The sequence below is a fragment of the Schistocerca serialis genome, chromosome 2, assembly GCF_023864345.2.
Source record: "Schistocerca serialis cubense isolate TAMUIC-IGC-003099 chromosome 2, iqSchSeri2.2, whole genome shotgun sequence".
NCBI lineage: Eukaryota > Metazoa > Arthropoda > Insecta > Orthoptera > Acrididae > Schistocerca > Schistocerca serialis.
The window spans coordinates 739,880,842-739,897,935 of NC_064639.1; the positions used below are offsets into that span (position 1 = coordinate 739,880,842).

The 17,094-nt window shown below is 41.1% G+C and overlaps 1 protein-coding gene across 3 annotated transcripts in view; it reads right to left on the minus strand.

Annotated features, from left to right (window-relative positions):
- Positions 1-17,094, minus strand: part of LOC126457940 (E3 ubiquitin-protein ligase Hakai) — a 68,722-nt gene that overhangs the window by 24,934 nt on the left and 26,694 nt on the right. For all 3 annotated transcript variants that reach the window (XM_050094661.1, XM_050094663.1, XM_050094660.1), the window contains exons 2-3: positions 15,032-15,156; positions 4,036-4,123 (exon numbers count right to left, since the gene is read on the minus strand). In XM_050094661.1, the coding sequence (XP_049950618.1) occupies positions 4,036-4,123; positions 15,032-15,139 (196 nt within the window). In that variant the 5' untranslated portion in view covers positions 15,140-15,156. The remainder of the gene's footprint in view (positions 1-4,035; positions 4,124-15,031; positions 15,157-17,094) is intronic.

Genomic DNA, 17,094 nt, shown 5'->3' on the forward strand with positions numbered 1-17,094 from the left:
AACTGAAACTCCATCCGAACAGGCTACGAAGGCCCAACAGTACCGACAGGCCGCCGTGTCATCCTCGGCCCACAGGCATCACTGGATGCGGATGTGGAGGGGCATATGGTCAGCATATCACTCTCCCGGCCATATGCCAGTTTCCGAGACCGGAGCCTCAACTTCTCAATCAAGTAGCTCCTCAGTTTGCACCACAAGGGCTGAGTGCACCCCGCTTGCCAACAGCAAAAACACACACACACACACACACACACACACACACACACACACACACACACACACACACACACACTTGACTGCACGTCCCACATGCTGGACTGAGGGACAGTGATGGAAGGTGTGAGCAAGAGGAAAACGGAGGGAAATGGAATTGGTGGAGGGAAGGTTGTGTTTTGGACTGGAGGGAAGGGCTGCAAGAGAATGGAACACGAACATGGCACAGGTGAGCTTGTCTTTGTAAAAGTAAGTTAACTGTAAGCGCCAACCAGTGATGTGAAAGACTGAGCTGGATGGATGGGTGGGGCAGAGGACTGAGGAAGAAAGAACCAAGGATGAAGAGAAAAGTGTGAGTATAGATTACTGGGTTGAAGTGTGAAGCACGGGGACAGGTGTGGAAATGTGTATGGGACAGTGGCCTAGAGGACTGCTGGGTGAAAGGATGAGTTGTGGGGGCAATTGCCACCATTTTAATTGCGAGAAGCTGTTATCAGAGGAGGGGATAGTTAGGGGAAGAGCCAGATGGCATGGTTTGTAAAGCAGTCATGAAATTGAGGACAGATGGTTGTTTGTCATGCATCCACCTAAAAGGCTGTGCAAATGTTGGAGCATAACTGGTATCCCATTAACAGTTTCACAGGTGGCCTTGTCTCTGATATGGTAATACATGCCTGCAACAGGACTGGAATAGGACATGGTGATCAAACCTGTTATAGAAATATGATCCATGTGACAATGGGTTAGGAGACCAAGATGGACCAAGACATTTACTAGTTTGGGTGGATGGTGGAATAACCTTGGGAGAAGTGAGGAAGACTGTAGGTATGATGTGCTTCATCTTTACTTTACTTTCTAATACAGAGTTGCATCTAGTGTCTGTGATGTATTATGAACTGTTTCATCACTCATTCTACCAGAAACAGAATGAACACCGGATAGTAAATAAAACATAACATTCACCAATTACAACAACAATACTGCTGCACATAGTTCATAGAACAAAATAAATTATGAAGACCACATATTATCACACAACATTTATTCTTAACACTCAATATGTGGTAAGTTCACTAAACAAATTCATTCTATTCATATCCTATCATTAGTGTGTAGGACAATTCAACAATTAAAGCCATGGTTACTGAGGGCTACTTTGTGATTGTTCAGGTATCACTTGAAGAGGAACAAAATTTATTTTCCACTGGGAAAAGCTGCTTTTTTGTGTTCTGAACAACCAAAAATATTTACTGAATGGTGTACGTAGCTTGAGCCTCTAAAGCACAACATGTTTAATTTAAGAATGCAAAAAGAAACAAAAAAGGAAAAGAAAGTTCATCTGAAAACGGATTTAACGGTACTAAAGAAAGAATTAGAGTAAACTGGGAACTGCAGGTTGCAACACAATCAGTCACATGGTCGGTTTAATTGAGAACTGCTATATTAGATATGAGGTTTCAGAAACAATGCAAGTCTGTCTGCTTCAGTCCTAACAGGAACATTGCAGAAGATCTATACAAACCTAGAAATCGAAGTATCAATAACCCTAAGAATATTTTGTGGAGCTATAGGCTGAAGAGAGGAATGTGAATAGGAATTAACCAGTAGATTTGGATCAACTTCATTGCTCAGTGATATCACCAGTGTAAGAGGAAGAATATTGACAAAGGTCATGTTGTAATTATTGAAGTGTATAAGCTACATTAGGGTCTTGCACAACTGACTGAATAACATGTCAGGATGATCACTGGGAAGGTTTCTGAGAAACATGACAATGGATGTCGCACCTGTACCGTAGTGAAGAGTAATATTTAATACCATTCAAATCTCCCTGACATCATGTGGCTTACTTGTGTGTCTGACATGGTAATATGTTCTTTCTACCTGACTGCTTCACGAGGGTTGTCTTTTGGGTTTTAGAGGGAGATGAATCTAGGTTTAATTCATTTACCTTGTAACTACTCCTTCCATCTCTTGCCACAAATTTGTAGATTGTTGGTTATTTCCGTTCTAAGGGTGCTATTTCACAACCTGTACCTAACATTTTGTCTCTTAGTAGTAGACACATCAAAGACTACAAAAACCCAAAGCAATATCAAGTTTAAACAAGCTCAGCAAACTGAATATTGTATACATATTCACGAAACAGTTGGTTTGTGACATCACCAGACTGCTGCCCAAGATTGAAAAGTCATTCCAGTGTCTGTTAATGAGCTGGTAGCATAGAACAATTGGCACTTTTTGCTTTATGTAGCATTTAAATCCACAACTTGTCTAGTTTCAATTCTCTTCCTTTTTTGTTGAAATTGTTTTTGTGCTTTTGAATTTCTGTGGCCTATTCATACAATAGATGTCTCCTACTGCTGATTAATTCATATTTCTCAGACTGCACTCGCTTTTGCAATCCTTAAGTTAGGTGTAAATGCTTTTTTTTGTAGTTTCTATGTGCAACTGACCACATGTGCAAGGAATTTTATATACTCCTGCTGTGACAAGTGGTGGGCATAGGGCCTCTGCAGTGTTTAATTATTTGTACACCTTTCTCATTAGTTTAATCACTGTGTCAATATTGTGTCCTCTTAGTACTTTGCTACTGTTATCTGTAACTGTTTTTAGGAATGAGAGGAAAATTTTCCCTTTACTCAGCTCTTTTTCACTAGAAGCTCCAGATCTTTTAGGGAGGAGTGCCCTATTTACCTCCATCAGACTAGCTGTTTCTTCTAAAAACAGTTCATAAATGATCAAGCTCATTCTCTAAATACTGTGGTATACAGTTCTTGGAGGACTCTCACAATGGTGCGACTCCACGATCTTATGCAGCAATTTTATGATGCCTTGAAATGAGTGTTGTGTGGATACCTTCAAATAGTTTAGCTTTGTGTGAGCTTGTTTTGGTTTGATACTGCTTTTGAGTTATTGTAGCTTCTGATCATGTCTCTAGCACCATGAAACAAAATGTTACACAGAAAAATATGCCTCAGACCATAGTCTACAGCCCATAAAACAAATATCACCAATGGTGCAAATACTGGCCACTTAAAGCCTGCATTGAACAAGTAGCAGCCACATACAGCTTACTGGAGTGGAAACAAACACCAACAAAAATGACCAGGATATGTACCATTCCATCCTTTCTTGTGATAAAAACTGGAAACATTTTTTTGCTTGGTAATACAAAAATTTCAAGTGTGAATAGCTTTTACAGTTGCCATCATGGCATGTGTGATGAGATGGCAATATCTAAACTAACCTTTTTTTCTTTTAAGAAAGTACATAGCTTCAGCCCAACTCATTCCAATCCAACATGTTCTGAAATTTGCATAGGTACTTTCTACACCGAATGTTCTAGAATTCACTCTTTAAACTCCTCATAAGTTTCCATTGGCCTGCTAAATATTACACCTTCACACAACCGGAAACACTTTACCAGACACACTCTGGCTCCCCACAATTAAATGTATCCTTGACTGTTCCAGCTTCAGGTCAGTACATTGTTCTTCCATAGCATTGCTCAAAACTGTTTGTCTTCAAAAGTGTGCAAGCTACTTTTTGCAAGCTAGAAAATGGTTGACATTGAGGTTATCAGAGAAACAGCATTTGTTCCACAGAAGAATGGTTGGGACAGTAATCACCTGTGAATTTGTTGAAAGACAATGCGGCAATATAAATCTGCATAGATGAAAAGTAATTTGAAACTTATGTCTCCAAAATATGAATTCAATGTCTTAGCCACTCCAGCACTTTGATTTAAAATTTATGAGGTTCACATGTAACTATGGACAGTTATATTTTCCACTTCGATGTTGTATACAAGTAACTTACTTTTTGGAGGCTGCAAGTTTTCTTCATTTCCTTCTGTCACTTCTTCTGGTGCCTGAAGAGGAGTTTCTTCCTCATCACTTTCAATTACCTGAATAGAAGGAGTATAACAATTAATTGGTTTTACAATACATTACCTTCTTCTTCTTCTTCTTCTTCTTCTTCTTTGCCATCTGTTCTTTGCTACAAGAATAAAATATTAAAATTTTCCATGCTACAATATTTTGATCAACGAATGTCTTGGTAAACACAATGTCTTTGTCTGTGTAGGACATCTTGAGAAGGTGGAGGGGTCATTATAGTTACCTTTCACTGTAGACAGGTGCTTACTGCTGACTGAAATTGAGGTAATCTGTGGTTGGGCAGGACATGTTTTTGAAATTCAAGTATAGCTGGCTGTTGTTGTACACAATTGTGACTGCTCGATTGTAGGGGACTGGTGCACCTTCTCTTTTATACTGTAAGCCAGATAATGTGCTTAACTCTTTTCCCAGTAACATTAAAACTGTTGTGCTTGGCAATCTTTATTGTCTCTCTGAGCAGCTTATCTACCAGCCTGTCGATGTCAGCACTTGGATCTTATCAAATTGAATCCTGTGGTTTCCTCACTGCAAAATGTGTTCCAACAGTGCTGATCTAATAGTTTCTCCTTTGCTTTTTCACTATTCTCTTTATATTATCCATGTATAACGGTCCACAGTTGCTCAATATTCTGTATATATCTGTACCTTCCTGCGTTTGTCAAGCATCTCAGCCTGACAAATATTCCTGCACCTGGATCATGGGTTTATGCACTACAATAACATGCCACTGTTTCCAAGACCTTTTCTATACTGTCAATGACAACTTTAATGACAGGTACTAGATTTCTCGGACGGATGTATGGTACTGAGACCCTCCATGATGTTTACAATAACCTTTCTATTTGTAAGGACGATCATCCACTCTCTAACAAAGTTCTGATATATTCCATTTCTTCTCCAATTAACTCCATGACTATGTACTTAAACTGAATGACCAGTATTATGAACAAATGGATAGAATCATGACTGGGAGCTGTTTAACTCTTTTGTGGTATAATCTGAAGCACAGGCACTAGGCATGGCCATTAAAAAGTCAAACATCTGTTTTCACTATGTGCATGATGCGATTGCATTGTGGAGTCATAAAAGAACTTTTTCATGAACAAAAGAATAAAGTTAACATAAAAATTCAGTTTACCATGGAGGAGGAGGTATAGAAGCTAACTTTTTGATGGACACGCTAGTTTTCTACCACTACGCCCCGCGATCTCCTTTGCCATCTGGCATCTTTCAGGATGCTGTAGAGAGGGACCTGGGGTCCGTACACCACTCTCCTGGCCATTGTCAACTTTTCAGACCCTGGAGCTGCTACTTCTCATTTAATTAACTCCTCAATTAGCATCATGAGGCTGAGTGCACACTGTTCTAGTCTTTCCACCAAGGAAAAATCCATGGCAGTCATACACAATTGAGACTGCTTCATTGTAGGGGACTGGTCCACCTCTTTAGTAACGGAAGCCAGATAATGTGCTTAAATCTTTTCCCAGTAGCCTGGATCCTCTGCACGAGAATTAATGTGCAAACTGCTCCACTCCAGGGATGAGCAGTACTAATAAAATGGTGGAAAAATCAGTAGGGGACTACAAAGGCACCTGTCAAATGTGATAAATCGTTAAAACAGCTATAGAGAATTAGGGTTTGCAAAGGATTCAATTACAGGTTCATTTCTCATCTAGGTTGGAGTCATAAAAAACTCAGGTTGGAGACGGACTGAGGAGGGAATTGGTATGTCCTTTTCGAAAGCGCTATTGTGGCAATTTCTTTATGCCATAAATGAGTTAGGGAAACCACGGACTATCTAAATATGGATGACCAGACAGATATTTAAATTGCTGACATGCCTGTCTGTGAACCATTCATTTGACAGCAATTCAGTATCCTGGAAAGTCTGAATCACTAATAGTTCTGTTTGAGAAACCTTAAATCTTGTACAGAATAAAATACACAACTGAACTGCAAATCATGGCAACAACAACAACAACAACGTGATCTCCTCCTCCCCCCCCCCACCCCACTCCCCCCTGTCTAAATGACTACTTGTAACATCTTTAGAATTGTGGTACATGCAAATGTAAAATATGTGCTGAGACTGGTATTTGCTTTGTCCTTGTTGAGGACACCATTCAATTGGGCACCAGATGTGCTCTTGGATATGACAGACAGTAACAAAATGAAAAACCAAGGAGGTAAAGTATAATGCATACGATGTTCCCCAACATTACAACTCTAGGTATCCCACTAAGAGATCTGAGACTATTTTTAGCACAGTGACACTGTATATTCCTCTTGTTGTTGCCCCCCCCCCCCCATCCCCAATAACACACAGATAATTTTGAGAAAGTTCTTGAATGAATATTATTTTTATGAGAGAGAAATTTCTTTTACGTCTTCGTTCAACCACTTAAAGTTGACTGAATGGCATTAAAATTTGTGACACAGCTGCTGTTTGTGAAGCCCAATGCTTGTAATTGAATTTTATTGCTTTCCATCCAGGCTCGAAAGAAACTCTGTTGGTGACCATTCTTCAAAGGAAGATGATGGCAGAGAATGGCTTAACAATGGTCTAAATATCGTAAGACAAAATCTGTCGCTATGCAGTGGAATATTTTCTGTTCTTTCCCTCACATCAGCAATATGGAAATGGAGAGCAAATTATGAAACCATGAGAAACCTGCTGGCCCGTACTTATCTTCAGGACAAGCCTTGTCCTCACAACAGGTGGTTCCTTCTCATCTTGGGCTCTGAATAACATGCCCTTACTTCTTAATCTTCTCCAATCCATCCCTTTTTCCTTCCCATGAAAGGACCTATGAGTACTGAAAGTTAAAACAGTGTACATACTTATAATTGTGTGTGTGTGTGTGTGTGTGTGTGTGTGTGTGTGTGTGTGTGTGCACGTGTGTTGGCAGTACTGACATTTTTCTGTTAGGTATAACCTTATACATTAGCATCTGTAAACTTTTCTTCCTGTGTGGAATCTCTCTCTTCCTTTTACTTGATGAAACAGTTAATTACATTCAAATGGAGGATCTTTTGGGAAATTCTACTGATGAAATTTTCTCAGGTTATCATCTGAGTACCATGTGGCCCTCAAGCAACGTGCTGACAATTTTTCCACTCATCATATTGAGGGGAAGTGCCAAATTTTTACAGGAAATGATCTTGTATAAATTCTTGGGTACCCTACTACTTTCCCAAAGTCCTGGTGTTGCTTCTATCACGTCATCAGACAACTCCTCCCACTCAAAGTAGCCTTCAACGAACTCTTTCCACCTATTTGCTCTCTCCTCTTCATTTAACAGTGGAATTCCCATCGCACTCTTAATGTTACCGAGCTTGCTTTTAATTTCACTGCGGGTTGTTTTGACTTTTATGTATGCTGAGTCACTGAGTCATTCACTCCGACAATCATTTCTTTTTCGATATCTTCAAATTTTTCATGCAGCAATTTCACCTTAGCTTCCCTGCATTTCCTTGTAATTTTGTTCCTAAGTGACTTGTATTTCTGTATTCCAGAATTTTCATGAACATTGTTGTACTTCGTTCTTTCGTTGATTAGCTAAAGTAATTCTTTTGCTATCCATAGTTTCTTCACATTTTTCTCCTTTGTACCTATGTTTCTTTTCACCTTCTGTGATTGCCCTCTTCTGAGATGGCCATTCCTCTTTATCTGACCTGAGCTTTTCCTTATCGCAATATCTATAGCCTACGAGAACTTCAAGCATATCTCTTCATTCTTCTGTGTCCCACTTCATTGATTTTTCCTCAGTATGCTCTAAAACTTGAGTCTACTCTTTATCACTGCTACTTTGTGAACTGTGTCTATATCTGCTCCTGGGTACACCTTAGAATTCAGTACCTGATTTTGGAATCTCTGTCTGACCTTGACATAATCTAACTGAAATTTTCCTGTATCTCCCGGCCTTTTCCAAGTGTACCTTCCCCTCTTTTGTTTCTTCAACAGAGTATTCGCTACTACTAGCTGAAATTTATTACAGAACTCAATTAGTCTTTCTCCTCATTCATTCCTAGTATGAAGTATTCAGTGCATACATCACTGTTGAGCATGTGTGTTCTTACTGATTTTGCACTATTGCAGGATCCCACGCAGAATATTGTATGAAAGCAAGATGCTGATTGAAACGATTATTGTTTACTGTTATTACTATTGCCTCATTAATGACCAAGTTCCAAAAGTGACAGCAGAACAGAGCATCTTGGTCTGCTCGAAGATTAATGTATGTTCCTTCGATGAAACTAGTCTGCAACTGCAGACTTGCCTGATGATCTAAGTAGACACATCATATGAGTTCTGCACAACACTCTGTTATATAGTATTGTGAAGACCAATGCACTAGCATTCACACATCCATCCAATACTGTAAATGCTAGGTGCCTGTAGCCGTAACTGACATCTGAAGAAACCAAATTGTACATGCCTTGATGGGCATCTGTCAGAGGACACAAACTGTTTTGACATGCACTTCTGACTTATTTCCAGAAATGGAATGACTTTATATGGAGCACCACAAAGAGACAGTTCTGGAAACTGCACAGTTGAAACAATGATATTTCTACTAACTTGTGGAAGAAACTGCATCATGAAGAAACCTCATGGAATTCTAGTAACCCCTTGAGAGCATACACAGCAACATCAAGTTTATCACGAGTGCAGAAGAAAATTCCTGCTATTCCTAAATACTGTGATGAAAAATAATCTGAATGGCATTCCATTTATAGGAGGAGCTGGGAAGAGGAGGGGGTGAATGGGTGGGAGCAATTACATTGCGCTGGCATGCAGCTCAACTGGGATGAGGGGTTTTGTCAGGTGGAGAGGGCGAGGGGGAGCAGGATAAAGAGCAGGAAAGAGGGTTGAGGAAGGGTGAAGGAATGGAACAGGCACACAGGATATGAATGTTGCCCTAGAGAATTTGTTATGGCTGCACACAGGGGAAGTTGTGTGCAGTGCACAATGATGCGGAGGAGTGTGCCGGGAGGGTAAAATAAAAAGAGGAAGGGGAGACTGTGGAACAAAGAGTGTGAGTGCCAGATGAGTCAAGTTAGGGTCTAAACTACAAGGAAGGTAACTATTCTTACAACTCAGCCTTTGATTCCACAGTCCTCCTGGCCTCAATCTCTCTGCAAGCCCCTGTCCCTCACCAACATCACCCCAGCCCCCACTTCACTCATTCTACACTCAAACCTTCCACTCCACAGTCTCTCTCTCTTCCTCTGTTCTCTCCCCACTTCCAGTCCATTTCTCCATGTCATTGTGCACCACATACATGTCACCTTGCCTGCATATGGAAGGCTGAACAGTGCTACAGAACTATACACTGAACTTGCTGCTTCTTCATCTCTGCCATAAGCAACTGTTCCCTCCAATCACCTCAACCCCCCTCCCACGCCAACATTTCTTCCCTCCTCACACCGGCTGAGATGCGGTGCTAATGTTGGCTAGGGAAATGTAGCTGTGCAGGTATTATGTACTACTTGGCTCTGTAGAATCACATCATCCAAAGGCTTAGTAACTGTTTTTAATCTTGTGCCTATCAACTACTCAAATTTGCTTACATTTGTTGTTGAATTTATGCATGTTTCACTCTAATTAACTGGTGAAAAGAACAGAAGACCTGGCCAGAGTGTGGCACAATTGGATATACATCCAAGAAGTAGGGATGGATGGTAATAATAGGGTACACTCCAGTATTCTTACAAGAGTAGCCCTGTCAGACACTACACTTCTGTACATGCCACTGAACGAAAGAGTCCATGAAGAATAAGGACAGAAACAGGACATACAGAACGTCTCAACTTTGCTGTTAATGCCACTTCACTGACAGCATCGGTAAAACTATCTTACCCAGTGATGTTGCTAGATCCCTGACCTGCATCCACATATTTGTTGTCTGCTGTTTCAGTTACAAGAGATAATACTGTCTTTTTGTTCAGTTCAGTGCCAAATAAATTTTATTATATTTTCAATAGTCTCATTCACCAAAGTATTTCTCTTCCAGTAGTCATCACAAACTTTTTTTTTTTTTTGCAGTGTTCTAATGTTAGTGAAACCTAATGTCACAACAACTAAATCAGAGTAACCTTGTGCTCTAGTGGCTAATGTTTCTGGTTCTGAGCATGGCGGGTTTAATTCTCAGAGACCATGTCAGACTGCTCTTTGATTGAAAGGTCTGGTATGAAGTCTGTTCAACCTTGTGCGGGCAAAAGAGAAGCTACTTGAATATAAAAGCCGTAGAACTGACAAGTAAATAATTGAAATGGTATTACATCTAAAGGCTTTCACCATGTCTGGTGACACAATGTTTGTTTACTAGCAGCTAAAGCATCAGTAATCATTTCTTTCAGCTTCTAGAGTAAGGTGTTTGATGATTACGACAACGGTTCGTATTCTTTTCAAGATTCCAGACCAATTCTATAGCATTTAGTTCTAGACAGTATGGAGGGACCCATTTTCTCTCAAAATTTTGTCAATGGAATTATCAGGAGAAGTAGTGTCACTATATATTTTTGTGGAAAGGAAAACAACCGTCTTCTGTATGACAGTCCAAAGGCCAATTTGCATGTTTGGCCAACAACAAAATGTTAAATGGCACTTTTTGTAAATACTTCAGGAGAAAATGAGACCACATACTGAGCAGCAGAAGCACTGAGTCGCCGACAGGCACACATTCTAGAAAAAGGAAATGAATCCTTTGTCAAGCTAGAGTGTCCCCTCCCCCCCTTCCCCTCTCCATACACAAACCTCTGCGCCCCTGCATTGTTCATATCCTTTCAAACAACTACATCTCCTTTGATGGAAGGGTATATCAACAAATATGCGGTACAGCCAAGTGCGTTCACATTGTGCCCTCCTATGCTAACCTTTCTAGGGGCTATCTAGATGAAACCACCATAGCCTCATAAAACCCCAAGCCGTTTTCTGGTTCGAGTTCATTGATGATACCTTTACGATCTGGACTCAGTGCCTAAACACCAAATCCTCATTCCTCCACAACCTAAAGATTTTCTCTCTCTTCTGCTTCACCTGGTCCTCCTCAACAACCCAATATGCGACCTGCTTGGATATTTACCTCAACCTCCTCCGAGGGCTCCATCCACATCTCTGTCCATATTAAACAAACTAACCACCAACAGTACCTGCATTTTGACAGCTGTTATCCATTCCACACCAAAGAGCCACTCCCATACTACCTGGCCAGCTATGGACAGTGTACCTGCAGTGATGAGAACTCCCTTGCCCAATTTGCTGAAGGTCTCACCAGAGCCTTCACAGACAGGCACTACCTCCCGCAATCTAGTCCACAAACAGATTTCCTCAAACACATCTAATCCTCCCACCACACCCAAGAATCAACACAATGGAGCATCCCCTCGTCATCTAATATCACCCTGGACTGGAACAATTGAAGCATATCCTTCACTGGGGATTTGATGTTCTATCATCATGCCCAAATATGACGGATGTCTTACCCAAGATCATTTCCATGCCATTTAAAGTGTTATTCCATCACTTACCCAACTTATACACACTGGACTATCCTTCTGTTACTCCCACACCCAATCCCAACCCCCTTGCCACACCAGTCTTATTCCTGTAGAAGACCCAGGTGCAAGACCTGCCCAATCCACCACTTGCTACTCCAGTTCTGTCACAGGCTTATCCTATATCACCAGAGGTAGGGCAACCTGTGCAAACAGCAACGTCATAACCAACTCTGCTTCAATCACTGCACAGCTTTCTGTGTCAGTATGACAACCAACCAGCAGTCCACCAGAATGAACAGCCATTGCCAAAGTGTAGCCAAGAACAAAGCTGAGCAGCCAGTGGAATAAAATGCAGTTCAGCACAACACACTGGAGTTTGGTGAATGCTTCATAACCAGATCCATCTGGATCCTTCCCTCCACCACCAGTTTTTCTGTATTACACATACAGGAGTTATCCTTGCAATACACCATTCGCTCTCTTAACCATCCCGGTCTCAATCTCTGTAAACCCACTGTTCCCACACTGTCTACTGTATTTACTCAAATCTAAGCTGCACTTTTTTTCCGGTTTTTGTAATCCAAAAAACTGCCCACGGCTTAGAATCGAGTGCAAAGTAAGCGGAAGTTCTGAAAAATGTTGGTAGGTGCCGCCACAACAAACTTCTGCCATCTAATATATGTAGCGCTACACAGGCATGTTTTGCAGGCACAAAGATAAATACTGGCGCCAAAACCTCTGCGTCGGTAAATAAATTAAAAGAAAAGGTAGAAGAATATAAACATTATGCCATGTATTCTTTCGTGTTTGCTGCTATCTCATTTAAATCCTGTCTGCCAAATGAACTACAAAACTAGAGTGAGACAACAGCAAATGCGGAAGAATATACATATCATGTCATGTTTATATTCGCATTATTCTTATGCTGAATAGTGATACAGTCAGAAATGAAGCACGGAAACTGACTAGATTTTTAAATCTAAGATGAATCTAATTTCTGTGCAGAATGTAATGTACTAAACAGGCGTCTGCAAGGTTTTCAAACGGATAAAAATTTTCACTAAACTCTCATTCAGAACATCTTCTATCATACGCAGTCTATTATTTGATTCTTGTTCATCATTATCAAAGAAAGCAGCAGTGTAAGTAACAACAATTTTTTTTTTAATTTGATTTGATTTTATTTTTTTATGTAAGCCGCAGTACGTGCACAAAAGCAAGCCATGCAGCGATCGGCGACAGGTCGTAAACACTCATTATCAGAATGCGACAAACAATGCATGACACACTACAATAATGCATTTTCAGCTTAGAGTGAGGTAAACACCTATAACAAAGAGAACGGCACTTACCAGATCAAAGCAAAATAAGCAATTGATTCAAATCAGACGAAGCAAGTGAAAAAGGAATGATACCTGTATAAATATGGATGGGGCGCCTGACACATAGCAATGGCTACTTGGTAAAGCTTAACTCTTAAGCTTACGACTCGAACCAAACTATTGAAGCTCTATCTTGATCCATTCGACCCCAATTGTGCTCATGTTACAATGGACCAACTTTGTTTCGATTTGGAAGTGCGGTCTAAAACTTTTCTCTCTCCTTGAATTTCGAGTTCAAATTTCAGGTGCGGCTTAGATTCAGAAATTTTTTTTTTCCTCGATTTCGAGTCTCATTTTTCAGGTGCGGCTTAGATTCGAGTAAATACGGTACTCTTCACTGTCCTGTCACCCTCTCCCAATCCACATCTCCATGTCACCATTGTTCATCGTGTGCCGCATCCCACTGGCTACATTACCCGTGTATCACATGACTAGCACATGCACTTGGCCCTTCTCCCTCCTGCATTCCTAGCCAGCAAACCTGCTTTCTGCCTCTCTCCAAGCTGCTAGCTGCGCACGCCCAAACCCCCTTACTGTCTCCTTCCTCCCTCTCTCCTACCTATCACAACCAATGCAACAACACCACAACACACACCCAACCCAGTCCACCTGCTGAAATAGAATCTCAGCATTGTGGGTCCAGCTCGCATAATGTAGGGGCATACAACATGCATGTTTGTTTGTACATACAGCTTGACAACTGGCTACTTAAATTTTGGCACTCTATTTTTCATAAAAATCTAATGTCATATGCAATTATGTGCTCTTGTTCCAACAAGGCAGCTTATTTATTCTGATACCTTTTAAAACTATGGAACAGTTAGTCTCTGAGTTTCTTTGCTAGCCTGCAAGTCCACTTCCGTGCAAAAAAACACTGGGAAGTTTTTTCAAAGATTTTAATGCCTTGTATTTTTAATAATATTCAAGAAATTGCTCCTAATAATATATTTATTTGTAGTATCACAGAAACATTTAGGGTGTGTAGTTTGCTTCTTCCGCTTTCAGGCGGATACCTGACTCCTGTTCCAGTTGATGATGTCCCCCTCTCTCCGGTAATTTACACACTGCTGACTTACATAACTATTGCTTCTCATCATCTGATTGAACATTTTATCATCGTGTCTGTTGGCACTACAGCATCTTACTTCTTGAAATCATCAGTAAAACTATTGACATTAACAGCAAGCTGTTACAATTGTAATCTTTTTCTGCATTTGTGCTACAAGGAAACAACAAACACTACTTTAAAATGGAATGTGGCTACAGTTAGCCACATGACAAAGTTAGCTCCCACTATTGCTGGGCATACAGTGCATTTTTGCCGAGTAATAGCATAATTTGTGTAAATATGTTCTTTATGTTACCAAGTTTAAAATGGTGTACTTTGCTTGTTGTCTCGCGGTAACATTCTCACTTCCCGAGCACGGGGTCCTTGTTTCGATTCCTGGCGAGATTAGGGATTTTCACTTGTCCCAAGATGACTGGGTGTTGTGTCGTCTTCATCATCATCATCACTCACCCCCATTATGGTTGGAGGAAGGCAACAGCAAACCACCTCCATTAGGACCTTGCCTAGTACGGCAGTGCGGGTCTCCCGTGTCGTTCCCCTATGCTCTGTCAAGAAGCATGGGACTTCATTTTTTTCCCTACTTTGTAATACATTGTAAAGGGTCAATATGTAGCTTTACACATATACCAATCAAATACAGTCACTCAACCAGCAAATTGGTTTTTACAACATGCCTGTGCACAAAAATTGGGCAAATAACCTGTGAATCACTGAATTATTTAATTATCCAATAGAGCCCAGACTATGGGGTAAACTGCTAAACAGAATAATTACGTCAAACTTCAGTTTGAAATAAAATCCTTCTTACTTAGTATTTTGTATGGGTGATATCTACAATGTGTGTCTGTCAGCCTCTAATCTCTTCTATTCAAATTATTTCTGGCCAGTGCGAATATCATAAGACCACTATTTCATATGTTAATACAATATCAAAGTTCTAACCTATACATACATTTACTCACCTTTATTGCCTTCTTCCCACGTCCTCTGCCCCTTCCCCTTCCCCTCCCCCTACCACGTCCTCGAGCTCTTCCGCGCATTCTTTTGGTTCTACAATCATCAGTTTCCATTACTCATCCTCCGACCACTGAAAAAAATTGCAGTTTAGTCAGTCTTACATATAAACATATAAATAAAAATGTAATACATGACATACGTCATACATCAGTATAATCTGCCATGCAGAATATTGTTCACCCGTAACACATTCTTCCAGTAGAAAACAAATAGAAAACAATGTTGACAAGCATCAAATGAAACAAAACTGCCTACATTTCATTAAACAATAAAGAAAGATACGGTATGTGGTAGTCCTAATTAACTTTGGAATTTGGAGTGATCCAAGATGTGTAAGATGCAATATAAAGAATGGAAAATCCATGGTGGAATAATGAAAATATTACGAAAGGGATAGATTACTACTCATAATATAGTTAATATGTTGTTAGAGGCTAGCACAACAAAGAGACTGCTGAACAAGTAAGCTTTTAGATAAATGGCCTTCTTCTGAACCTGGCAACACACACACACACACACACACACACACACACACACACACTCATGCAAACACAACTCATACACACATGGCCAATGTCACTGGCAGCGGGAGACCAGACTGAAAGTGATAGCGCATAATGAGAGAAACAAGGGGATAGTAAATTGCTTTTTGTGAAAGCATACAGAGACAAGTTGGGGGCAGGGCAGGGCAGGCCAGCTAGGTGCAGTCAGAAGGTTAAATAGAGGGGGGGGGGGGGGGGGGGGCAGGGTGGGAGAGTGGAAAAGGAAAGAAGTAAAAATCCTGTGGCTGCGCTTGTGGAATTGTGGAGTAGTAGGTTGTGCAGTGCTGGAGTGGGAACCAGGAAGGGGACAGGTGGCTGAAGGAACAGTTACTAGCGAAGGTGAGGCCAGCAGGGTTAGTAGAGTGTAGGATATATTGCACGTAGAGTTCCGACCTGCGCAACTCAGAAAAGCTGGTATTTGTAGGAAGGATCCAGATGGTACAAGCTTTAAAGCAGACATTGAAATGAAGAATGTTGTCTTTGCAACGTGCTCAGCAACTGTGTGGTCCAGCTGTCTTTTAGTCAGTTTGTCAGTGGCAATTCATGTGGATAGCCAGCTTGTTGGTTGTCACACCCACATGGGCATAACAACCAACAAGCTCTCTGCCTGCATGAATGGCCAAAGGCCACTGGAAAACTGTGACCAAGAAACAATTGGACCACCCAGTTGCTGAACATGCTGCCCAACACAATGTTCTTCATTTCAATGACTGCTTCACAGCCTGTGCCTTCCTACCAATACCAGCTTTTCTGAACTGTGCAAGTGTGAACTCACCCTGCAATACAGCCTATGTTCCCATAACCCTCCTGGCCTCAACCTTCGTTAGTTACTGTTTCTTCACCCACATATCCCCTTCCCTGTTTCCAACCCAGCACTATCCAGTCTTCTATTCTACCAATGCACTCACAGTCTTTTTCACTTCTCTCCTTTTGCACTCACTCCCCCCCTCCCCCCCCCCCCCTGCCCTCTGTCTAACCTCCTGACTGCTCCTAGCTGCCCCACCCTCTCTCCACCTCATTCCTGTCACACTTCTATCCCCCCCCCCTCCCCCCACCATAGCCTCAGCCTCAGCCTCACCCCCACCATCTAGGTTATTTCTCCCATCATGTGCTGTCACTCGCAGTCTGGCCTCAACAGTCAGACACAGTGATCATGTAAATGAGACTGGCATCAGCGTAAATGTGTGTGTGTGTGTGTGTGTGTGTGTGTGTGTGTGTGTGTATTGTCTAATTCAGAAGAAAGTGTCTTGATCAAAAGCTTACTTGTTTAGCAGTCTTTTTGTTACACCTGTCCACGAATCAACATCTCCACTATATGGTGAGCAGCAACCTGTCCTTTTCATAAAATAGGCAACATAAAAGTAGATGTGCGGCTAGAAAGACACTGACTCATCAGAAGGGCGATGTCTACTCGATTAAATTAAGCAACAATTTTAGCCTAACAGATAGCGGAGATCATACAGATA